Source organism: Phacochoerus africanus, chromosome X (assembly GCF_016906955.1).
Source record: "Phacochoerus africanus isolate WHEZ1 chromosome X, ROS_Pafr_v1, whole genome shotgun sequence".
In the NCBI taxonomy this organism is placed as follows: Eukaryota; Metazoa; Chordata; class Mammalia; order Artiodactyla; family Suidae; genus Phacochoerus; species Phacochoerus africanus.
Window position 1 is genome coordinate 54,520,289 of NC_062560.1, and position 26,843 is coordinate 54,547,131.

At 40.4% G+C, this 26,843-nt stretch overlaps 1 protein-coding gene across 3 annotated transcripts in view; it reads right to left on the bottom strand.

Annotated features, from left to right (window-relative positions):
• ARHGEF9 (Cdc42 guanine nucleotide exchange factor 9) overlaps positions 1-26,843 on the bottom strand; it is a 298,553-nt gene that overhangs the window by 170,667 nt on the left and 101,043 nt on the right. The window contains exon 1 of one of the 3 annotated variants that reach the window (XM_047764825.1): positions 6,113-6,216. The exons of the other annotated variants lie outside the window; for them this stretch is intronic. Within the exon in view, the coding sequence (XP_047620781.1) occupies positions 6,113-6,142 (30 nt within the window). The 5' untranslated portion in view covers positions 6,143-6,216. Of the gene's footprint in view, positions 1-6,112; positions 6,217-26,843 lie in introns of those variants that run through there. 3 annotated transcript variants of the gene reach the window in all.

A 26,843-nucleotide genomic window follows, 5' to 3' on the forward strand; every position in this document is an offset into this window, starting at 1 on the left:
GAAATGCAAATTAAAACTACTATAAGGTACCAACTCACACCTGTCAGAATGGCCATCATTAAAGTCAACAAATATCAAGTGCTGGAGCGGGTGTGGAGAAAAGGGTACCCTCCTACACCGTTGGTAGGAATGAAAATTGGTACAACCACTATGGAAAACAGTATTGAGGTTCCTCAGAAAACTATACATAGAACCACCATGTAACCCAGCAATCCCACTCTTGCACATATATCCAGACAAAACTTTCCTTGAAAAAGATACATGCACCTGTATGTTCACTGCAGCAGTAGTCACAATAGCCAAGACATGGCAACAATGTAATTATCCATCAACAGATGAATGGATTAAGAAGAAGTGGTATAGGGAGTACCCTGTCCTGGTGCAGTGGAAACAAATCCAACTAGGAAACATGAGATTGCGTGTGTTAGATCCCTAGCCTCACTCAGTGGGTTAAGGATCTGGCATTACTGTGGGTGTGGTGTAGGCCAGCAGCTGTAGCTCTGATTAGACCCCTAGCCTGGGAACCTCCACATGCCACGGGTGAGGCCCTAAAAAGACAAAAGAAAAAAAAAAAGAAGTGGTATATAAATCCAATGGAATACTACTCAGCCATAAAAAAGAACAAAATAATGCCATTTGCAGCAACATGGACGAAACTAGAGATTCTCATGCTAAGTGAAATAATTGAGAAAGAGAAATACAAGTATCATATGATATCATTTACATCTGAAATATAATATATACCACAAATGAACATTTCCACAGAAACGAAACTCACGGATTTTGAGAAGAGACTTGTGGTTGCCAACGGGGTGGGGGATGGAGTGGGATGGACTGGGACTCTGGGATTAATAGATGCAAACTTTTGCATTTGGAGTGGATAAGCAATGAGATCCTGCTGTATAGCACAGGGAAGTATATCTAGTCTCTTATGATGGAACATGATGGAGGATAATGTGAGAAAAAGAAAAAAAATATATATATATATGCCTGGTTCACTATGCTGTAGACATTGACAGAACTCTGTAACCCAACTACAATGGAAAAAATAAAAATCATTTAAAAATATTCAAATTAGCAAATTTTATTACTTATCCTTTAATGATATTGTATTTTACATCAAAGTTTTTTCAGAAAGCTTCCAGTTAGCATTTGCCACCCACATCACATAAGGTTTTACATGAGTTCCTTCAGTTCATTTTGCTTTGTAAAAGTGAAGAGCCATTCAGGGTAGCTTTGGGTAGATTTAATGCATGCAATTCCTTCTGGCACTATATGTTCCAAATTTTAAATAGTAGGTTTGAAATAAACAATGATAACACAATTGTAAAGTCAAAGATGTAATGTAACATACTTCAGTTCTGTCGCTGCATGTGACTAATTGGATTTTTTACTAACCTAAAACCTAAAACATAGAAAACAACACAAACAGTAAAGTGTAGTATTTTTGTTCAACAAGTGCACATCATGTTACTGAATTTGAATATCTTTAAAATTGAAGTTTATTCTTTCCCTTGTTAATTATTTGAAAATTTAAAAAATAAATCAAGAAAAAAATTATTAGTACTGATTATTACATGGTTATTACTGAAAGTAATTTTGTCATATAGAGGAGAGAGTATTAAAAATGATCCATTTCAGATATTACATATGTTAAGTATATGACTTTACAACTCTGTGTTCATTCTGAGAATTGGATGAGTAGTCAGAAAGGAGAAAGCACAGACCATCTACAATGCTGAGTACATCCCTTTCATACAAATTATCATCACCCTGGTCCAAACCACTATTATCTCTAAAGTGGACTATTGTAAGAGCTTCCCACAGCCCTTTCCCTTGGCCTACTATAATATACACTCCTGTTAAAATTTAAGTCCCTTACCTGTTCCAAACCTTACCAAAACTATCCATCTCACTCAGATTAAATGTCCCTTAAACAAACCAGTTGCCCTCTCCCTCTCTCTCTCTCTCTGGCTGTTTCCCATGGCTAGAACCTCTTCACTTAAACATTCTCACAGATTTTTTCCCTTAATTTCCTTTACATCTCTGCTCAAAATGTCCCTTAGTCAGAAAGGCTCTCACTGATTTATTTATCTAATAAATCCAAGCCCTATATCTCTATTCTCTTACCAGGTTTTCTTTTTCTTCTTAGCACCGCCTTATGTATTGTATAGTCATCTGTGTAATCGTTTAAACTCTCTCAGCCTCCAGAATGTAAGATCCATGAGAATAGAAAATCTGTTTTTGTTCACTGCTCTCTCCCCAGCACCTATGTCAGTATCAACTCATAGTAGATTAATATTTTTGTTGAATGAATTAATAAACTCAATTAGCTCCTATGAGATAAGGTATTTTGTCCCTATTTTATGGATGAGAATACTGAGGATGGAAGAGGTTTGACAATTGTCAAGTGTTTCAGAGCTGAGAAGTGTAAAACCCAGGCCTCTTAACATCAGACTTCTGATTCTGAGAACAGCGTTCTTTCCACTCTGAACAAACTGCCTAACCTAGCACAAATTGACATTGCAGGCATAAGCTATGAATAAATACACTAAACAATTTACCATCAAAAGAGAGTTTACAGGGTTTTTTTTAAACACTATCTACTGAGACAGTTTTTTATTCTTTAAAATCACAACTGATGTTTTATGTTCAAGGACCTTCAATGTAATATGTGAAACTCACAATCAGTTGTAATATTCAAATGTTCTGAAAATAAATCACTGTTATGAAAAACTCAATCTGAATTTCAAGGGCTTTGCAAATGAAAGAACAAGGAGGAGCAGGAGTTCCCATCCTGGCTCAGAGGTTAACGAACGCAACTAGTATCGATGAGGATGCAGGGTCGATCCCTGGTATTGCCCTGACACGGCTCAGATCCCACATTGCTGTAGCTGTAGCATAGGCTGGCAGCTGCTGCTCCGATTTGACCCCTACCCTGGGAACTTCCATATGCTGCAAGTGTGGCCCTAAAATGACAAAAAAGTGGGCAGAAGATCTAAATAGACAGTTCTCCAAAGAAGACATACAGATGGCTGAGAAACACATGAAAAGATGTTCAACATCACTCATTATTAGAGACACGCAAATCAAAACCACGATGAGGTACCACCTTACACCAGCCAGAATGGCCATCAGCAAAAAGTCTACAAACAGTAAGTGCTGGAGAGGGGGTGGAGAAAAAGGAACCCCAGTACACTGTTGGTGGGATTGTAAATTGGTGCAACCACTGTGGAAAACAGTATGGAGATGCCTCAGAAAACTAAAAATAGAACTACCATTTGATCCAGCCATCCCACTCCTGGGCATCTATCCGGAGAAAACCACGACTCGCAAAGACACATGTACTCCGAGGTTCATTGCAACACTATTTACAATAGCCAAAACATGGAAATAACCTAAATGTCCATCGACAGAGGAGTGGATCCAGAAGATGTGGTACATATATATACACAATGGAATATTACTGAGCCATTACAAAAAACAAAATACCGGCATTTTTAGCAACATGGATGGACCTAGAAATTATCATGCTAAGTGAAGTCAGCCCTACAATGAGACACCAACATCAAATGCTTTCACTGACATGTGGAATCTGAAAAATGCACAGACTGAACTTCTTTGTAGAACAGATGCTGGCTCACAGACATTGAAAAACTTATGGTCTCCGGAGGAGACAGTTTAGGGTTGGGGGGATGTGCTTGTGCTGTGGGATAGAAATCCTGTGAAATCAGATTGTTATGATCATTATAAAAATAAATAAATAAATAAATAAATAAATAAATAACAACAACAACAACAAAAAAAGGAGTTCCCGTCATGGTGCAGTGGTTAACGAATCCAACTAGGAACCATGAGGTTGCGCGTTCGGTCCCTGCCTTTGCTCAGTGGGTTAACGATCCGGCGTTGCCGTGAGCTGTGGTGTAGGTTGCAGACACGGCTCGGATCCCACGTTGCTGTGGCTCTGGTGCAGGCCGATGGCTATAGCTCCGATTCAACCCCTAGCCTGGGATCCTCCATATGCTGCAGGAGCGGCCCAAGAAATAGCAAAAAGACAAAAAAAATTAAAAAAGAAATAAAAAACAAACAAACAGAGCAAAGAAGTTTTGACTAGCCTCATGATAAAATGGTGGCTAAAATATATACTCCTATTTTTTTTCATAATAAACCACTAGTTAAATTTTACTCTACATTTACTTATAGGAATTTGAGAATACCAGACCTGGAAAGTTTGGTGATAATTAATAGCTCCAATTTAATAGGTAAGAAAACTGAGGCTCAAAGCATTCCTATCAAATGGTACCAGGGCTAAGGTTAGAAGTTTCCTGTCTTCCAGGCTATAATAGAACTTACTACTCTTATCTCTTGAATTCTGGCAAACAGTTAAATAAATGCTTTCATCATATTATATTCATCATTTCAGTCCCCTAAAAATATTATGAGATTTCTCCATCAATCTTTAATTACATAGTCTCCACAAGGTTTTGGTTACTCTCTTCAGATTGGCAAAACTTCAGATTTCTCCATAAGTTTAATCTGTTGTCAACGGGTTTCTCTGGACACCATACCACAATATAGAGGGATGAGGTATCACCTAGACCCAGTTGCCAGAAATACTAAGACTGTCATGAGGTGTTTTTCAGGCAAGTTCCATGGCATTAGTTCATTCTCAAAGTCCTTTACCAAGATCATGACTTTGTTCCTTCCTACCTCTCTCAGCATCATTTGATGATTCTGTGGAGCAGTGGGGAGGGACAGTGACACAGAGTCAAGAGACTCCTGTGGTGGACTCAGCTTTGCCTTCCTGGAGCTGTGTGACCCTGGGCAAGTCTCTCCCACTCTCTGGATATCAGTTTTCCTGGATGGACAACAAAGACTTTTGAAGGTCTTTGTCTGCTCTAACATTTTCTGGTTCTACAAATATTTGAAATAGCCTTGATGAGATCCAGGGTAAGAGGGAGACCTGAGAAGAAAACTCCTTTGAAGCCCTGCAAATACAAACTGGATGGCTTCAAGAAAGACCAAAACAGAGGTCTAGAGAAACTGTGAGGAAGGTAAAAGGATAGCTCCTCTGAATACAGTCCTAGCCCACATCAGATTCCCTCCTCCCTTCCAGAATAGGAGCAAAAATGAGTTAAATATCAAATTTTGCCCAACAACTTCAGGCTACTTTCCTTCAGCTATGGGTTATGGGGGCAGTGCAGAAGTGTAGTCTGTCATTGCCCTTCGTGCCCGTGTACCCAACCCAACTGCCCTCTAAGACCCTCTTGCCCATTCCTCACAGCTGAGGACAAAGGTATGGTGGCCTCCCATGACCCAGAGTCCCTGACCAGACTTGAGCTACCCCTGGCTGAGTCAGAGAGGCAATAAGATGCAGCCACTACTTCCTCTCTGCAAGGGAAGTCATTCCAAGGTCTCCAGGTGGAGAAGGGAACATCATGGCATACAATGAACTGTTGGATGATACTAAACACACACACACACTGCTTGGATGGGGATGGAAGGGGGGAGCTCTCCTAACTGCATGGGACCCAGACCCATTACCATGATGGTAGTTTCTGTAGCTGCTTCTCCTTGACAAAGCCCCAAGTGTGGACAGGGTGACTCCAGCCCAGGGCTTCAGGGTTCCCCCAGGCAGCTTCCAAGAGTGGCTCTCTGGCTCATCCCAGGGCAGGGACACACACAGCCTATTTGGGGGACCATGCAGCTCTCCCATACTTCCCCCTCCACAATCCTGGGCTTTGTCACTGCCCCCTCCCTCCCAACCTCCTGCCATCTCCCAAGTCTCTCAGACTCACTGCCCCCAGATCGCCCCTCTGCCAGCCCCCTTGTCTCTCTGATATTCCAGGTGACCCCCACTCCTTCCTTATTCTGGAGGTGGTTAAGAATGCCAAGGGGGAAGGGGGGATGGGGAAGGGAAGGGGCTTTCCTAAGCAGGCAGGCAAGCAAGGGTTCCTAAAATGGCCACAGCAAGCTCGCTGATATCTCAAGGACAGCGGAGAGGGCGGTGGGCAGAGGCTAGGGGGCTCACAGCATGGCGGCTGGTGAAGGAACTGGGGGTGGGGCTAGGGGACTTCCTCAAGCAGAGGAAGCTGGGGCTATGTGCACTCACCATTCCCGATCCGCCCCTTATCCACTGCATCTTGCTAATGAAGTCCGGCTTCTCCAAGGCCCAGGTGGCTGGCGCGGATTGTCTCTGGATGGCTGGGCTGGCAGGGCTGGAGCAAGCGAAAGCCCCGAGCACCCCCCCCCCCCGCCCCCGCCCCCGCCCCAGCCTCCCCTCCTCCACAGCCCTACAGCCCAATCCCCTCCGCCCCAACCTCGCCTTCAGTTAGGTTGTTTCATCGCTGCAGGCAGGCTCTGCCTTTTTGCCCCGCAGCTCCCGGCTCCCGCGGTGCTTGGCCTGGGGAAATGTGGGAGAGGGGCCCCAAGCGACTGCCTTTGTCCCCTGTCAAGGCCTGAGATCTGGGAGGTGGGGTGCTGGGAGAGGATGTGGGTGAATAACCTCCGCCCAGGAGAAGGCAGCTGCCAACTCTGCCTGCCTCCGGCTGCGCTAGAGTTAGATGCTGTTTATTGTGGGGCTCCCCAATCGTGTCGAGTCAGCGAAAAGTCCTTTCCAAAGTTGCCAGAGGTGTTGCGCCAGCCTCTGAAATAAGATCCAGCCCCAGTGGAGCATGCTAGCCTTCTCCTGTTTCCCTCCCCCCAGCACTCCTACATACTCCCCTGGGGTCTCCTCTCCTAGTGCTACTCTCTTGGGGCTTTCATCCTCATTATCCCATTCACTCCTCAGAATAACCTTGTGGAGGCAGGCATTACTATCTCCATCTTATAGATAAATAAATCGAGGTTTACATGATGGAAGAGAACCATCTAAAGTCACACAAAAAAGATAAAATCTCAGCTTTACCCTCTGCAGCTTGTCATGCTTCTTTTTGCTAACACGTGCGCGCGCGCGCGCACACACACACACACACACACATGCACGCATACACACACACCCTAAGAATTCTTCTTCACACCCTTAGGAATATAAAAGGTAGCTTTTTGATGGATGAATTTTCCATTTGCTTATTTTGCTGAGAATGAGTCAAATGAACATCAGCAAAACAGGCAAACGGAGAAACCACCCACCTCTTCATGATGCCCCTAACTCTGGGCAATTCAACCAACGCTGCACTTTTGCATCTGCTGGAAGTTAATACTATTAGTCACATTCATACCCATTAATAATGCATATAGCCTTATAATAACCCTGTGAGGAAGTCACTACAGGGAGTATTAATTAGCTCCCTATTACAGACATGAAAGAGACTGAAAGAAATTGAAAGACATTCACCCATGGTAGCACCACCAAACAAGACAAGAATCCAAGTCTCCTGACCCATAAGGAAGTTCAGGCAAGAAAGGGATTTCAACAACAGAAGATGAAGCTACAGCAAGAAGGAATTAAAATGTGACATCAGAAAGAAGTACCTTAAGGTGATTGGTATAAAGACATTAATGGCATACTACATATACCACCTTATTGTCTTCTACTTCCTAGCAAACTTTCCCCTCTTCATCCAAGCCATTGTTCTGGTAAAACAGAGCTGACCAAATATTGAAGCAGCTGCCTTGATGAACACCCAGTCCTGGGAGGGGTATAAGCAGAAGCTGAATGGTTCTTTGGCGAGGGATTCCTGAATCAAATGTGAGCTTAGCCTGCGTGACCTTTCAACTTCCTTCCAAGTCTGAAAATTCAGTAATCAGATACTCTACAATATCTCTTAATTTTCTCACCTTGGCACCTTCACTCACATTAAGCCTCTGCCAACCACCCCATTCAAGCTGTAATGACTCTAAGATCTCTTCAAGACCTGTCACTAGGCACATGGCCTCTAGAAAGCTTTCTTGGAATACTATAAAACCTGGTTTTATTATCTTTCATCTAATTTCTATAGAACCATCATTTAGCTTTCTCAAATGAAAATGATCTTTTACTTACTGGTTGTTATAGGCTGAATTGTGTCCCCCCCAAATTCATAGTCTGAAGTCCAAACCCCAATATTCAAAGATAGGGTCTTTAAAGAGGCAATTAAGTAAAAATAAAGGTATTAAGTTAGGTTCTAATCCAGTATGTCTGGTGCCCTTATAAGAAGAGGAAATTTGGACACAGGTGGGTACAGAAGGAAGATCATATAAAGACAAAGGAGAAGACAGCCATCCACAAGCTTAAGAAAGAGACCACAGAAAGACCACCTTGATCTTGGACTTTTTAGCCTTCGTAATTGTAAGAAAATAAATTTCTATTGTTTAAGCCACTCAGTCTGTTGTACTTTGTTATGGCAGCCCTGAAAAATTAATACCCTGGTAATGTGTACATTTTTCTATTTATTGTCACTTAAATGGAATTATAATTTGCTTTTTTTTTTAAAATAGGGCAATGAATTACTAACCGAGGTATCTCCTATAACAGTGATGGACACACAGGAGATAACTAATAAAACTTGTATTGTTTTTGATAGATACACTCATTCAGTAATATTATTTAGATCCTATGCCAAGTACTGGGGTAGCTACTCAAGATATAAGACAAAGTTCTTCATGAACCATACAATCTACTCGAAGTGGAGGGGAGATATACCAAAAAAATAAATAAACAAGATAATCTAAAGTTGTGATATAGTCTCTGAAGGATAGAAACCAATTTACATGTGAGAAGTCCTGGGATATAGAATTTGTCCATATCAATCAAGATCTAGTCAAGACAATAGAAACCACTCTAGGACTTTTAAAGAGAGAGATTTAATATAGGGGGCATAAAACACTGGAAGAACTAAGAAGCCAAATAGGGGATGGTGAGGCAAGCCAGCATTTAGCAACCACAGCAAACTGCCACCACTCCTAAAGCTAGATGGATAGTAGGAAAGGTAATTTTGCCAGAACCCAGAAGCTTGTGCTAAACTGAAGCTAAAAGCATGGAGTTGGTGGCCTGATGGTACAGGTGCCACAAATGAAGGAATTGTCCAACAGAAGCTAGAGTCATGGGGGAAATATTTTTAGAATACACCTCTCTGAAGCAGAAGGTAAAGGAAATACCCTGGCTTCTTCCATCATCCTGCCCACCAGTCTCACACAAGTGTCTCCTATTAGACAAAATAAGTGAGACAGCAAAGGAACCTAAGTAATTTAGTTTGCAGGAGAAGAGTAGAGAAGGAATCTGAGGGCAAATATTCCCTTTTTTTTTTTTTTTGTCTTTTGGCCATTTCTAGGGCCACTCTCGTGTCATATGGAAGTTCCCAGGCTAGGGGTCTAATTGGAGCTGTAGCTGCCAGCCTACGCCAGAGCCACAGCAACTCAGGATCCAAGCCGCATCTGCGACCTACACCACAGCTCAAGGCAACGCCAGATCCTTAACCCACTGGGCAAGGCCAGATATCGAACTCACAATCTCATGGTTCCTAGTCGGATTCGTTAACCACTGCACCACAACGGGAATTCCCCAAACATTCCAGTTTTAATGTATGTACCTAGAGACTCTTGTAGAAGAACAGATGTTGATCCCATAGACATAGACACCATTGACTTGAATTCATTATGTCTAGAGTGACTATTTGCCTAAACCATATGAGCAGTTAGAGGCATAAGTACAAGGTAAAGGTATAAGCTCTGGGGCCAGAACCAGTTGAATTTTAGACAGATATCTCAGTAAAAAGTAAGCAAAGATTTAAAGATGCTTCAGAAAAGAAGATTTATAAATGACCAATTATTCATGAAAGATGATCAATATCACTAGTTATCTGAGAAATAGAAATAAAACCACAATACCATGTTATGCTCTTGAAAATGCAATGCCAGTTTTCCCTAGTGGCTCAGTAGGTTAAGGATCCTGTGTTGTCATAGTGGCTTGGGTCACTGTTATGACACAGGTTTGATTCAGGGCTAGGAACTTCTGCATGCTGTGGGTGCCACCAAAAAACAAAAAAATGCAATGTCCTATATACTAACAGAAGCAGATCAGCAGTTGCCTGGGAATGTGGCAGAGCTACTGATAGATTGAAAAAAGTTCACAAAGAAGCATTTGGGAGAGATGAGAATGTTTGTTATCTTGATTATGATGATGGTTTCACTTGTGTATAAATATGTAAAACTAATCAAAATGTACAGTTTACATATCTGAAGTTTATTATATGCCAATTAACCTTAATGAATTATATATCAAGAAAAAAATACTTAAATTAAAATTAAATTTGGTACTTAATCTGACAGGTTACTTACTGTTCTGCATCTTGATAGTGTTCTTATATGTGAAATAGGGGTAGTAACAGTGTTAACTTCAACCTCACAAGATTGTTTTGAAGATTTGAAAAATTCATCCATGGTAAGAAAGCACTTAGCACGGGGCCTGGAAATCAGTAAGCATTCAGAATAAGATAACAGAAATCTGGAAAGGGGGTTTCCACAATCTCTGTTCCCCAGATCTTTCCCATTGAAGCCCTGCAATGTCCCAGAAGTCTATGTGGTACTTAGCCTGGCATCAGCTCTCAGGGGACAAGTGTCAAATGCTAGCCTCTTTTCAACCATAAACAGCCTAAGAAGAGAGACAATCTTAGGAATGTCCTCAATCTATTAAATTTTTATTTGAGTTCATTGTGACTCAAGTAGCCCAGAGATGGGCTTCTGGGGACAAAGGCACCAACCTAAGCTCTACCTGCTGTGGCTGTGGCTTTGTGCAGTGTTGAATTCACTACTGGTAGGTAACCTGTGACAAGGGCCCAGCTTCTCTGTCTCAGGTTTCCCAATTATTCAGTGAACATACTAATTGTCATTTACCTAATAGTGTTAAATAATCACTTATCTATAAATATCAAAGTTGGCAGGGATCTTCAATATTATCTCTCCAACATTCTCATTTTTTAGACGATAAAACACAGCCTCTAGGTATTAATGGGACTCCAAAAGTCACAAGGTTAAGTTAGTGGATGAGCTAGAATGAGATTCAGACCCTTGACTCTTGACAATGAGTGAAATGAAGTAGTGAAAAAGGATAAAAATTAAAAGTACATGTGGTATTTGTCTTTCTCATGGACTTGGAGAATAGACTTGTGGTTGCCCAGGGGGAGGGGGAGGGAGTGGGATGGATGGGGTGCTTGGGGTTAATAGATGCAGACTATTGCCTTTGGAATGGATTAACAATGAGATCCTGCTGTGTATCACTGGGAACTATGTCTGGTCACTTATGATGGAGCATGATAATGTGAGAAAAAAGAATGCATACATGTATGTGTAACTGGGTCACCATGCTATACCGTAGAAAATTGACAGAACACTATAAACCAGCTATAATGGAAAAAAATCATTATATAAAAGTAAAAAAATAAATAAATAAAATAAATAAATAAAAGTACACAACTACTATAATGTTAGCATTGAGAGCCTAATGCTAACGTTCATATTATAAATTTATTATCTTGACAAATGATATTCAGTATATACATCGCTATCTATTCTTATTTACTCAACAAACATGTGTGCCTTCTATTAGCCAGGCATTGTGTGTTAAGCACTGATTATATAGCAATGAACAAGATAGACACCATTCATGCCTTTTTTCTATCCAATAAACAATAATGTAAATAAATATGCTAATCAGATGATGATAAATGCTATGAAAGAAAGTGAAAACATGGAGAGTAACTGTGGGGGAAGGAAGACTTTAGAGAAAGGAGATATTTAAGTTGAGGCCTATAGGATTAAAGTGAGTCAACCATGTTAAAGGGGGAAGTATTCCAGGAACAGAAAACAGAAAGTCCAAAAGTCCAAAGGATTGAATGCACTTAGAGTTACCAGGAATTGAAAGCACAGGGAGGCTGAAATATAGAAAGAAAGTATGAGAGCTTCAGGGGACATATTTGACAGAAACATGCCATATAAAGCCTTGAAAATCATAGTAGAATATTTCTAATTTATTTTGAGAACAACAGGGAGAGAGGGGAGGGAATTTAGGGGTTTTAAGCAAGAGAATGAGTTGATCTCACCTACATTTGTAAAAGACCAACTCAGGTTATTATGCGATAACAAAATAAATAAATAAATAAAACTGAAGGAAGGACAAGAGGTTGAAGCTTCTGCCGTCACCCAGGACAAAGATGATGTAACATGGGGTAGAAAGGCAGTGAAGATGATAAAGTGAGGTAAAAATATTTGAGATATATTTTAGAGGTAGAAACAACAGAACATGGTGATGGGTTGTATATAGAGTACTCAGAGAAAGGAGGGAGGAATTATGGATGTCTCTAGGTTTTTGGCTTGAACAACAACTTGGTAGATGGTAGTACCATTTGATGATGTGAGAAGACTGGAACACAGGTATGGGGAGGAGAGGAAATCAAGACTTCCATTTAGGGTATATTACATGTGAGCTGTCCTTTAGTCATATTATTAGAGGAGATGTCAAAAAGATAATTCAATACACAAGCCTAGAGCTCAGAGAGAAGATCTGCTTGGAGGTATACTTTTTGTAGTCACCCTCATGGAGATGGTATTTGAAGTCACAAGACAGGAAGAGATTACTTAGAGATAAGGGTATAGATAGAAAAGGGTCCTAAAATGAAATTACAAGATAATTTAACACAACACACAAAAAATAAACTCAAAATGGATTGAAGACCTGAATATAAAGCCAAATGCTATAAAACTCCTAGAGAAAAACATAGGCAGAATGCTCTTTGACATAAATCACAGCAAAGTCTTGTTTGATCCACCTCCCAGAATAAAGACAATAAAGACACAAATAAACAAATGGGACCTGATTAAACTCAGAAGCATTTGCACAACAAAGGAAACTACAGAAAAAAAAACAACAAAGAGACAACCCACAGAATGGGAGAAAATCTTTGCAACCAACAAGGGCTTAATCTCCAAAATACACAAACAACTCACACAACTCAACAACAAAAAACAAACAACTCAATTGAAAATGGGCAGAAGTCCTAGACATTTCTCCAAAGAAGACATACAGATGGCCAGCACGCACATGAAAAAATGCTCAACATCACTAATTATTAGAGAAATGCAAATCAAAACTACAGGTCAGAATGACCATCATTAAGAAGTCTACAAATAACAAATGCTGGAGAAAGTGTGGGGAAAAGGGTATCCTCCTTCTTTGTTGGTGGAAATGTAAATTGGTACAGCCACCATGAAAAGCAGTATGGAGATGTCTCAGCAAACTAAATATAGAACTATCATATGATCCAGCAATATATATATTCCACTCCTGGGCATATATCCAGACAAAACATTCATTCAAAAAGAACATCTAGGAGTTCCCGTCGTGGCGCAGTGGTTAACGAATCCGACTAGGAACCATGAGGTTGCGGGTTCGGTCCCTGCCCTTGCTCAGTGGGTTAAGGATCTGGCATTGCCGTGAGCTGTGGTGTAGGTTGCAGATGCGGCTTGGATCCCGCATTGCTGTGGCTCTGGTGTAGGCTGGTGGCTACAGCACTGTTTGGACCCCTAGCCTGGGAACCTCCATATGCCGCAGGAGCAGCCCAAGAAATAGCAAAAAAAGACAAAAAAAAAAAGAACATCTAATCACTTGTGATGGAACATGATAGAGGATAATGTGAGAAAAAGAATATATACATATTCTTTCTTGCTGTACAGCAGAAATTGAGAGAACATTGTAAATCAACTATAATAAAAAATAAAAATCTTGTAAAAAATGAAAAATTAAAGAAAAAAACCCAAAACCCCCCAAAAGGTACATGTGCCCCTACATTCACTGCAGCACTATTCACAATAGCCAAGCATGGAAACAACCTAAATGTCCACAGAAAGATGAATAAATTAAGATGTGGCACTTATATACAATGGAATACTACTCAGCCATAAAAAATAATGAAATAATCATATTTGTAGTAAAATTGATGTAACTAGAGAGTCTCATACTAAGTGAAGTATGTCAGAAAGGGAAAGACAAATACTAATATCACTTATATATGCAATCTGAAACTATTTGCAAAACAGAAATTGACTCACAGACATAAAGAACAGACTTGTGCTTGACCAGAGGGAGAGGGGAAGAAGTGGGGTGGATGGAGAGTTTGGGGATGGTAGATGTAAACTATCAAATTTAGAATGGATAAGTTATGAGGTCCTATAGTACAGCAAAGGAACATTATCCAATCTCTTGAGATATAACATGATGGAAGATAGTATGAGGAAAAGAATATATATATGACTGGGTCACTATGCTGTACAGCAGAAATTGGCACAACATTGTAAATCAACTATACTTTAATAAAAAATAAAATTAAAAAAATAAAGTCTTAAGACAGGATGAGATTATTTAGATAGAGTGTAGATAGAAAGGGGTCCTAGAACAAGTCTTGAGGCTCTACAACAATTAGACTAAAGTTAAGTAGAGATGGGGTCAAAACTTGAGACTGAGCAGTAGTGGTCAGTAAGGTAGAAAGATACTCAGAAGAAATTGCATGCAGGTGAAAAAGGTTTTGAGGAATGACAACGAGAAATTGGATGGAAGAGATAAACTACGACCATTATATTAGTAACATGGTTGTAGTTGTTGGTATTGACAAGAGTAGCTTCATTACCACAAGGGTAACAGAATTTATACTCAAGTGAGTTGAGGAGTGAATGAGGGGGGAAAAGACTTAACAAAGGTTAAGAAGCGGAGAAGAGTGTAGATAACATTTTTATTTTGCTCTGAAGGGAATAAGAAATAGGGTAATATTTGGACAGGTATATGAAGTCAAGAAAGTCTTTCTTTTAAAAAAAATAAACATAAAGTTAAGAGCATGTTCATATGATGATGGGAATGAGAAAGATAAGCTGATAATATAGGACCTCGCTACCTGCAGCATGGTCCACAAACCAATAGCACTACCATCACCTGGACACTTGTTACAAATGCTGACGCTTAGGCCCCATCTCAGACTTATGGAATCATAATTTTCTTTTAACTAGATATCCTGGTGATCTACATGTACATTAAAGTCTGAGAAGCACTGGTACAGCAGAAAGTCCTTCAGAAGGTGAGAGGGAAAGGGGTCCAGAGCATAAGAGATGATATTTGCTCTTGATAGGAACAGGGACACTTCCTGAATCTAGCAAGAAGGGAGACAAAGAAAATGGGCAAGGACACAGATGTTGGGCCTGTATATTTGGTGAATGAAGAGAAGAGATGAAGCTGAGAGAGGGGTATGGAAGGAGGAATTTTTGGATATTGGAGGGAGGAGCAAGTATAAAATAGTCCTCTCACAGCAGTGGTTCTTAATCTTGGCTACATACAGGGATTATGAGGATAGCTTTAAAAAAGAAACACACCACTGTCTAAATTTCATCTTCAGGATTATGATTTAATTAAAATGAGGTATTTTCTGGGCATCATGATTCTTATAAGATTCCTAGATGATTCTAATATGCAACTAGTTGACTGCCACTTTCTAAGACAAGAAAGTAAAAAACAAAAACACTGGGGATATGTAGTAATGTTTTCGGGAAGTGTTGATTGCCAAGTTGAGCTTGTGGTAAAGTAAAATCAAGCAGCTCAACTGTGAGACTTTTATTCAGTCTATTTTGCTGCTCAAGCACAGGTATAGAAAAGATAGGTGGGGATGAAATCTGGGGGCTACTTGCCAGAAAAACAATGGAAAAATAAATGGGCAATCATTTCAGAGTTGAAATCATTTTCAAGGGAGTGATCACAATAACAGACCAGGGAATCTAAGCTGGACAGAAGGGAAAATAGGACAATAGGTGATAAGTAATGGGGTAAAGTTAATGGAATATGGGAGTCAATTAATTGGAGATCTCAGTGATATAGAACAATTGCTGGTACAGCAGAACCAGAATAAGTGAGCTGGGAAGAGCAGGACAGTGATCAGAGGGGAGATGCCTGAAGTCAAGATTCTGGAGGCAATTAATTTAATTACTTCCTATAACAAAATCTAGGATGTTACCACAAGAGTCTTCTGACTGAGATGAGTGACAGTGAGGCCAGGGTTGAAGAGGCCATCTACAGGAATGTTGAGGTTAAACAGATCAGAGACAGATTAAAAATAAGTGTGATCCATAAGTTAAATCTTCAATGAGAGAGGAAGAATGTCCAGACTCTGTCAGCCAAAAATTATATATAAAACACCTATTATGTGACAAGTTATTTTCTAGTTACTGAAGATATGGCAGTGAACAAGACAGCTCTCTCTCCTCAAGGAGCTTATATTCTAATGGAGACGTTTGGACATTGAACCAAAAAAAAAAAAAGTAAATTAATATTAGGTGCTGAATAGTTATGAAAATAATAAATAGGGTGATATAATAAAAGGTAATTGATAAAGGATGACATTGTTTTAGCTTGTTGGCCAACGAAGTTCTCTCTGAGGGAGTGACAGACATCTGAACTGATGCCAGAATAATGACAACAAACCAGCCATGCAAAGATCTGGGTGAAGAGCATTCTAAATAGGAAACAATAATAAAAGCCAAGACCCAGAGATGGAAATGAGACTGATATGTGCAAGGGGCAGAAGAAAGCCAACATGGCAGAATACAGTGAAGCTTAAGACAGTTTGGGGGGATGATGTCAGAGAAGCAGACAGGGCCAGAATGTCAGGAGATGAAAGTGAAAAATGAAGGGACTGTCAGTGGCAGAGGCAGATGGTTTGTGCTTCCAAGGAGCTGAGAGTTTGAAGACAGGAGAGGAAGAAATGAGAAACATGATAGATATCATCTCAAATAAGCTAACATAGTGAAGAATTTAAAGCAAGATGTCAGTGTAATAGAAAAAGTGTGGGAGTTCCCTTCATGGTTCAGCAGTTAACAAACCCAGTTAGGATCTATGAGGATGTGGCTTCGATTCCTGGCCTCACTCGGTGGGTTAAGGATCCACCATTGCCATAAGCTGTGGTGTAGGCCACAGACACAGCTCAGATCCCGTGTTGCTGTGGCTGTGGCTGTGGCATAGGCTGGCAGCTGTAGCTTGAATTGACCCCTAGCCTGGGAACTTCCATATGCTGTGGGTACAGCCCTAAAAAGAAAAAAAAAATCCAATTGGATGACTATTCAAGGTCATCTAACCCCTTGTTACTACTCAAAGTGTGGACTTCAGATAATTGGCATCAGCATCACCTAGGAGCTTATTAGAAATGCAGAAACCCAGGTCCAGCACAGACCTACTGACTTTGCATCAGTATTTTCACAAAATTCCCAGTGAATAACATGTACATTAAAGTGTGGAAAGCTCAGCTCTAGACCAAGCTCCTGTCACTATATTGGAATCATCAAGATAATTTTCTTTTCTTAAAAAAAAGAATAGGAAACATCTTCATCTGCATTTGGAAGCATAATTAATAGTCAGAGATGTTGAGAATAGCTAGGGCTCCTGTTTTGGGGAAGTAGGTTTGCTGGACATGTGGATTCTCATTTCTTCTGTGGGGCCATCAGCTAAGATAGTCATTTGCCTAGGAATGAATTCCTCATCCATAAGTTTCCCAAGAAGCATTCTGACCTTGCAGACCTAGATCAGAGAAGAGTCCCACTGGACTCCAGAGACACATGAAGCAAGCTCTTAAAGTAGCTTCAAGCAGCTGAAGGAAGAGCAGGAAGTGGCCACACTTGTCTTTCTTCAGGCTTGGGCAGGCAAAGTGTGGAAACAGGGATCAATGAGCTGCTACAGAAAGCACCACCCCAGAATGTAAGGGTCCTTGGCCCAATTGCCCTCCCCCAATGCCACTTTTTTATTTTATTTCATCTTTTTAGGGCCGCACCTGTGGCATATGGAGGTTCCCAGGTTAGGGGTCTAATCGGAGGTGTGGCTGCTGACCTATGCCAGAGCCACAGCAACACAGGATCCGAGCTGTGTCTGTGACCTACTCCGCAGCTCACAGCAACGCCAGATCATTAACCCACTGAGCGAGGCCAGAGATCAAACCCTCAATCTCATGGTTCCTAGTCAGATTCGTTTCTGCTGTGCCACAACAGGAACTCCCCCAAATGCCACTTTAGCTTGATCACAGAGACCAGCCAGATGAAAAGCCTATTCCTTCCTCTGCAGTGGAGACTCCATTAGTTACTTTCCTCCTCTAAGCTCTCCAGGGGCTCTTTATTCTCAAGTTTGGATAAATGAAGTGACTTCAAGTTCATCTCATCCATCCTCTTTTCCTAGCATTCACCCCTTTCCTCTTTGTTTCCCTCCCCTCTCTCCCATGACATGTCTTTCAGCCTGAAACAACTTCCTATCTAAGGAATTTGCTTTCCATTCAACTATTCATTTTTAGTACAAAGGCAGGAGCTGAAATAACTGCATGAAGAGTTTCATTTGGATGAACAGAATTAATCTCCATCTGGGCAGAGGTATTGTTTACACAACTTGGGTGGATTCAGGACCTGCAAAGCTCATGAACAATATGAATCTGTTCAAAGGTTCTCTGGCAAGCCAGACTCACATGTTAATGTCCAACCTTATGAGGTGGTGAGTTTCCCACGTTTGAAGGCATCCAAGTAGAGTCTGGAAGAGTACCTGCCAGAGATGCTGTAGAATGAATCTTCCACTCATGGAAGTCTGTGTTAGAGAACCATACAAAGAAGTCAGTGAGCCAAAATGAAAAAAGCACTGGACTGGAAGTTGGATGAGTGCTGAGTTGCTGTGCAAACCATTCAGTCTTTTCATCTGTCAAATGGTGTTTTTAGAGTCTCTTAATGCCTTTTGACCTGTGCTTTTATAGAGTATAGGGGGGGTCCTGGGGGACCTAGGGGAGCCTGAGCAGGAAGGTCTCTGGGCCTCAGTTCAACCAGGGTGTTTCTCCTTTCATCTGCTTAATGCATTCAATTTCTAGGTAAGATTCTGGTTGAACAAAGCATCCCTGCTGCTAAAAACAAACAAACCGAGACTACTTCAAAGGCTGTAAATGAAAGTCTGGCCAACAGTGCACCATAGTGTTTTAAATTTTTGGATGTTCAACAATATATATTTTTTAAATCAGGATATTTCATATAAAAGTCTGGAAATATTGATTCTCTTGAAATATCAGAAAGTCTTGCAGCTTGGGGCTTATATTCCTACCTTGCAACAATTAGTTGGAACTAGGCAGCAGCTGCCTCCTTTAGAGCCAGGGCCCCTGACTACTAGCCCCTGCCTAGTGTCTACAGACATCTGAGTGGTGACCCCTGTCCTCTAGGGCTCCCTGACCTTTGGGTTCTTTAGCCCCCCGACAGCTATGGGAAAACCTAGAATTGGGCACTCAAAGAATGGTTATGTCTCTAGAGGGGTATAGTCCATGCAGAACAGTGCTTTTTGAAACTTTAATATCCATGGATGTCATTGTTAAAAATGAAGGTTCTGATTCAGTTAGGTCTGGAGTGGGACCTGAAGTTCTATATTTATAACAGTCTACCAGGTTATACAGACACTGTTGGCCCTTAGACCATACTTATATAAGTGAGAGGTCAGTAGAAAGAGCAAATAAATAAAGAAGCAAGTGTCATGGCCTCCAGCTCCAGCTCTCATTGAGAGCTATTTTGGGGAAACTACTAAACCATCTGTTTAACAGGCTTGCTAAGCCATCTTCCAGTGAGGTAGTAAAAAGACAAGAAACTCTCCTAGCCAGAGAAGTGCTTGACCAGGAAAAAAATTACAAAGTCAGCAAGGTGTCCATTTAATGAAAGGTAAGGCTCCTTCTAGATGACCTCCCCCTGCCCCCATAAACCTGGATAACTCTCAGGTACCAAGTGCTGACTCCTAAACTCCAAGGGAAGTTTGATTTGTTGGTGAAGGTGCTGAGGAGGGTCAGGGAGAGAAGAGATAAAAAAAGGGGCGGGGGGGGGGGGAGAAGTAGAGGGAGTAAAATAAGAGGAAAATGAAGAAGATAAACTGGAAAGAGAAGAATGAAAAGGAGAGAAAAGAGGAGGAAGTGATGGTGGGAGAACAAAGAGGATAAAGAAGGAAGAGGAGGAAGCAGTGATGGATGAGGTGGAAAGAGAAAAGGAGAAGAAGAGGGAGGAGGAGATCTGGAAGAAAGAAAATGAGGAGGAGGGGGAAAAGAAGTTGAGCTTAAGAGATCAAGGCTTAGACTTCTCCTAAAGGCTCCTACCTTGCTAGAATCCTCCATCCTCATCTGGTCCCTCCTCACAGCAGGGCATCCTTATAGTAGTATCCTAAAGCCCCTTTCTGACTCTAAAATTCTATGATCTTCTGAAATGCTATGGCAACAGGATGAGGTGGCTCCATCTAGCCTGTTCTCCTGGTTTGCTTATGATGAACCGTTTCTATATACCTGTTGCAAAGCAGGAGCCACCCACCCACACACATGCTTCCTCTTCCTGGTATGGGTGGATTCACAGAATTCATCAGGTTGCTGTGGAAGTCCTAGAGTGAGGGAAAAACCAGGAAAGGGGACATACACACATACATATAATTCCTTGCTAAGTTCTATGACATTTCTTCTGCATGTCCTCTCCTTTCCATACCTATAACCACTGCTCCAGGTCAGTTCTTCATTTATTTCTCTCCTTACCATCACATCAGCTCCTAAGTGTCAACATACCTCCATTTTTGCTTCCTCTAATCCATTCTCACACTGCTGCCAGAGTTAGAACCCTAAACATTACTTGATCCTCATCTGATGAAACATTTTTAATAATTCACCATTGCCTACAAAATGAAGTTCAAAATATTTAGCAAGATATTGACAATTTTCTACAATTCTCTACATCCTGCCCTAAGTCCTCTTCTAAATCCTTTTTAGTTTCTCTACATATCCATATTTTCCAGTTCACATGCTTTTTAAAAAATATCCCCTGACACTTTCCCCCCTACATTCGCTTTTCTAAGTCCTAGCCATCCTTCCAAGCCAGGTTCAAAAACCATCTTTTCTATGATGCTTCAACCCAGGTTGAAATCTATCCCTTTCTCTGAACGCTAATGACATTTTACTGAGACCCTTTTTAAATCATTTGCTACTGCTTGCTTTATGTAGTTAGCTGTTTATGAGCTTGTCTCCCCTGAATAATTTTGCTTCCCTGCAGCCTCTGGCAAAGCCCTTAGTGTTGAGGGGCTCAGAAAATATTTGTTGAGTGAAATGATGTTCAGAGAAGGGATAAAAAATGGTTGGGCATAGGTTCAGGGAATGGCAGATTCTAAGAAGGGCAGGGTGGGCCATGCAGGGTCCAACCTTCACTAGGCACTCTAGGAGTATCTCCATCTCCCACAACCAGTGTTTCTCTTGATTCCTCAAATTCCATGATTAGAATTACCCCCTTTGGAACTGGAGACATTTGTAGGTCTCCAAGAAAAGAAAATAGCCTTGAAAGGGGGCACCCATTGTAAAGGAATGATTTTCAAAGGGTGGTATGCAACCTTCAGGGAACTAAAGTGGACCCATTTGGGTAATAAAATCAATTAAGTGTGTCCTGAACAGCTTTTTTTGTTTGTTTGTTTTTACTAAAGAGAAAATATCAGACTACAAAGGAAATAGTAAGAATATTATTCTATGAAAAGTTTGTTTGAATTTTGTATGTTAGTTGTGATGTTGAATATATATTTTTAATATGGGTCCCAGTCAGAACATTTGTTTGTTTGGTTGGTTTTTGTCTTTTTAGGGCCACACGTGTGGCATATGGAGGTTCCCAGTCTAGGGGTCCAATTGGAGCTGTAGCCGCCAGCCTACTCCACAGCCACAGCAACGCTGGGATCAGAGCTGCGTCTGCAACCTACACCACAGCTCATTGCAACGCCGGATCCTTAACCCACTGAGCAAGGCCAGGGATCAAACCCACAATCTCATGGTTCCTAGTCGGATTCGTTAACCACTGAGCCACGACGGGAACTCCCAGTCAGAACATTTAAATATATTTTCCTAAACCAACACTGGCTGGAAGCAAGATGCATACTTGAGCTAGTTACTTTATCTTTCTGTATCTTAGTTTCCTCATCAAAGAACAGGAATACTAATACTACCTATATCAAAAATTTGCTGTGAGGAGTAAACAAGTGAATGTACACAAAGCCTTTAGCACAGTTCAGTTAGTTCTGATGATGGTGATTAACTACAAAGTAGAAGTAGGACATAGGGTTGAATAGAATGCAGTAAACATCTCTAAGGATGGTGGAATACCTGAACAGATCTGTTGCAGGCCACATGGACTGACACTGATACACAGTAGGTAAAGCTTTGATGCAGACTATATATAGTCAGACACACACATGTATGTGCATACACACACACACACACGCACACACAGTATCCCCACGAAGACTAGTCTCTACCAGCAGCCAGGTGTGCTTGCCACTTTGCTCTTGTGAGGAATCTGGGCCTGTCAAAAAGCAAGCTGTTTGGGGTCTAATATCCAGGAAGGCCAAAATAAAAAGGGGGCCTAAGATGGATAGCCAGTTGTGTTAAGAGTTATGAAAATATTCTAGGCTCCAAAGCCCAGAGCCTAGATTGAAAGAGCCTCATGAAATGCTGGTGGCCAGACAAATGAAATATAGACAGGTATAAGATCACTTGCTTATTTTCCATCACTCTCTCCTTTTGGTTTGTGATTCTTCTGTAAGTCTGCCACTTTGTCTTAAGATGGTTAGGTCTATTTTATATTCTTGGGGAGAGGGAAAGCATATAAGGGAGCAGTGGGGGAGAGGAATTACTATCACTTATTTATTAAAAGAATATTTATTGGGTACATTCTATGTGCTAAGCAATCCTGTTCCTGGCATTGGGAATATTTTGGGGAATAAAGCAGTCAAAAGTTTTGTGGAACTTATATTCTAGGAGGAAAAGACAGATAACAGGGAAAAATAAATGAATAATAAAACATATGGTACATCATATGGTTATAACTACTGTTGGGGGATGAAAAGCACAGAGGAAGATAGGGGTAGCAAGTGTGCACTTTTTAAAAGGATAGTCAGTGACAATTTCACTGAGAAGACATATGAACCAGACATGATTAGGGTGAAAAAGCAATGCAGACATCTGAGGTGAGAGTGTTCAAGGCCTTTAGACTGGAGTATGCCTAGTGGTTCTGAAGACAAGAGGGAAGGAAAATGTAACTTGAGAGGAGTAAGCACTAGGAGACTTGTGGGAAATGAGGTTATGGAGGTAATGGGCCTAATCATGTAGGGTCTTAGAGATTATTGTGAGTATTAGACTTTTATTCTAAGTGAGATGGAAAGAAAATAAAGGATGTTGAGCAGAGGAATGACATGTGGCATGATTTGACTTAAGTTTTAACAAGCCTACTCTCACTGCTGTGTAGAGAATTGACTCTAGGGGTCTAAGGGAGGAAACAGAGAAAACAGTAAGGAGAATATAAAGCAGTAGTAGTGAGAGAGGATGGTAATATAGACTAGGGTGGTAGCATAGGGAATAGGGAAAGTAATTGATTCTACATGATTTTTGTTTTTGTTTCTGTTTTTGTTTTTCGTTTTAGGGCTGCACCTGCGGCATATGGAAGTTCCCAGCCTAGGGGTCAAATTGGATCTGCAGTTGCCAGCCTATGACAGCCACAGCAACATGGAATCTGAGCCATGTCTGCAACATACACCACAAAGCCAGATCCTTAACCCACTGAGCGAGGCCAGGGATCGAAACTGCCTCCTCATGGATATTACGTTCATTTTCTGCTGAGCCACAACAGGAACTCCTATATGATTTTTAAAGGAAGAACCAACAGGATTTCCTGACAAATTGGATGTGACATATGAGAAAATGAACCATCAAAATATTTGGTCTGAGAATCTAAAAGAAAGTAGCTGTAAGTTACTATCAACTGAGGTAGGGAAGAGTGCAGGAGAAGCAGATATGAAGTTTTATGTCAAGAGCTCAGTTGGAGACATATTAAGTTTGAAATGCCTATTAGATATCCAAGTGGAGATGTTGAGTAGGCTTAGATATATTGAGGAAGGACAGGCTGGAGGTATAAATTTGGAGCCATTAATGTATAATATTTAAAGCCCATGAGGCTAGATGAGGAATTCACCAAAGGAGAGCGTACAAATGGAGAAGAGAAGTGGTCCAAAGACCTAGTCCTGGGGCCTTCCAACATTTAGAGGCTGGGCAAATGAGGAGAAAAGAGCAGAGGAGTGTAAGAAGGAGAGGTAGGAGTGAAGCCAGGAGAGTGCAGAAAACTAAGGAAGAAAGAGTTTCAAGGATGAAGGAGTAGTCAACTTTGTCAAGTGCTGCTTAGAGGTTGAAAAGGGAGCTAGCCCCATGGCAAGCTGATATAATAGTGGTACCTGTTTTCAGGGAAGGGGAAGTTTTGCTCCCTACTTAACAACTCCCTGAGAGGCCTATATAGAGGCAGTGTGGCATCAAGTTTCTGGCTCAATCAGCACATGGAACTGGGCTGGATTGGCCATCAATCCTGTGTATTTGGTGTGTCACATGAGACATTTAACACAGTAAAGCAGCTGTAATAGTGAACCTTATTGGAAAATATGGCCCGCCAGTCACAGATATAGAGGAAGTAGCTACTCACAGGTTATAATTAGAAGCACACTAGAAATAATCAGAAGCACCCTCTTCAAATATCCTCCCACTCCATGATCAGATTCTGGGCTTTCTTATTTATTCAATAAACACTATGTATGAGGCACTGTTTTGAGCACTTACAGATAATAACTCAATGAATCCCCACAACCCTGCAAGGTAAATTCTATAATTATATCATTTTTACAGATGAAGATACTGAGGCAGGGAGAATCTAAGTGACTTTCTCAGTTGTGCACACTCAGAGGTAGAGCCAGAATTGTATCCCTGCTCTCTCAAGTGTAAATGCTCTTAACCTTTTACATAAGGCGCTAGCAGGTGTGGGCCAAATCCTATACACTTCCTATTTTTGTACATTTGTGAGGGTTGCTTAAAACAAGGAAAAATATGCAACAGAGGCCTATTGTGCCCAACAGAATTCAAAATATTTACTATTAGTCTCTTTATAGAAAAAATTTACCACCCCTACTCCAAACTATAAAATAGGAAAGATAATACCTCTAATTGGTTTGTGGGTATACCAAATGACATAATTTATAGAAAGCACATGTAGGTGTTCAAAATAGCAGGGTTTTTTATATTAATTTTATATTCCTTCTTCCATCATCCCTCAGCTTCCTGCACACTCCCCCAAAGGAATTCCTCTTAGAGTTAACTCAAACCGGCACTCCCCATTCTTCCACCAATGTTTGCAGAAATGTTAGCAGAAATAATCCAGCAAGACAGCAATACCAACCATTATCAGTTGATGTCACCATTGAATACAGCATATTAAAAAAATTAAGTTCAATACAACTTTCAGTGGCATTAAAATTCCTAAGTGAATTGGATTAAGTAAGTAGGTTCTATTTAAGAAATTCTTGAAGGAATTTCCCGTTGCGGCTCAGCACTAACGAATCCAATTAGTATCCATGAGGATGTGGGTTCAATCCCTGACCCTGCTCAGTGGATTAAGGATCCAGCATTGCCATGAGTTTTGGTGTAGGTTGCATACATGGCACAGATCCCTCATTGCTGTAGGCTGGCAGATGCAGCTCTGATTCAACCCCTAGCCTGGGAACTTACATACGCCGTGGGTTCAGCCCTAAAAAGCAGAAATTAATTAATTAATTAATTAATTAAATAAAAGCAAGCTGGTGTAAACTAGAATTTGTTTCCTCTGTTAAGAGGACAAAGTTTTCTTGGAATATTGATCTCCTTTTAATAATAGATTGTAACGTTTCTTTATATTTACTGATAATCTGTTATAACTTTCTGTATTTGCCTTTGAAATCTTTTATTGTCACTTTGGTTAAGTGAACAAGCGTTATTTCATAGTGACCTATGATCACATTTGAATAAGTGTTTTAAAACCTTTTTGATAATTTTTGACAAACTTCCCCCAAATCAAATTCTGATGAAGTTCATTTGACCTCTGTTTAATTTTGAGGATTTCTAACCCCCCCCCCCACAATACCTCAAAAGATTTGTTTTCACTCCTTGTCAAAGAGAGATATTAAACTAATTAGGCTTATTTGGTATATTAAATTACCTGGGAAGTGTTGTCAAATGAGTGATAAATATTCTTAGGTTATATGAAATGGGTAAATGTTATTAATATAGATATACTAGATATTATATGGAATTACTAAATATATGATATGTACTGGTAAAATGTTATCAGTCGTAATTCTAATCTTTGATCACGTCTTTCGTCATTCATAGAGAGTTTTGTTTCATTCTGATGCCTTTGAAAAAATGCTCATCTTCAAGAAGATTCATAGAAAGGACTTTTTAATAATTTTCAGGTCATACCACTGAACTGGGTAAAAATTTTTTAAATTCTAATGGAAACCTTAACAGCTTCATAAAACTGTTGCAGGAGTTTAAGACTGAATGAACCAGTGGATGTGGTTATAATTTTTATGGTTCCTATCTTAAATATTGCTGGCTTTTAATCTGTGTTTTCTAGATAGAAGGAAATTATGACATAACAATTTGGTAAATTATACTTTTGTAAGCAGAATTGAAACATTTATATTTTCTCTCTACCTGATCCCTCCAGAGACTGGAAACTTTTATGTTCCTAGTAGCCTTATCAAGTGAATAAATAAGGTGAATATATATAACTGAATCACTTTGCTGTACAGTAGAAATCCACACAACATTGTAAATCAATTACACTTCAATAATTTTTTTAAAAAAAGAATATATCTTCCTTAGGTTGTTGGATGTATTTATACGGGATGTATTTATATGGCTAACTATGATCATCCAGACTATGATCATTTAAGTTTAAGGGTCCTCCTTATGTTGTGAATAATTAAACCATTATAAAGATAATCAGCCTAATGACACTAGGAAATTGGGCTGGAC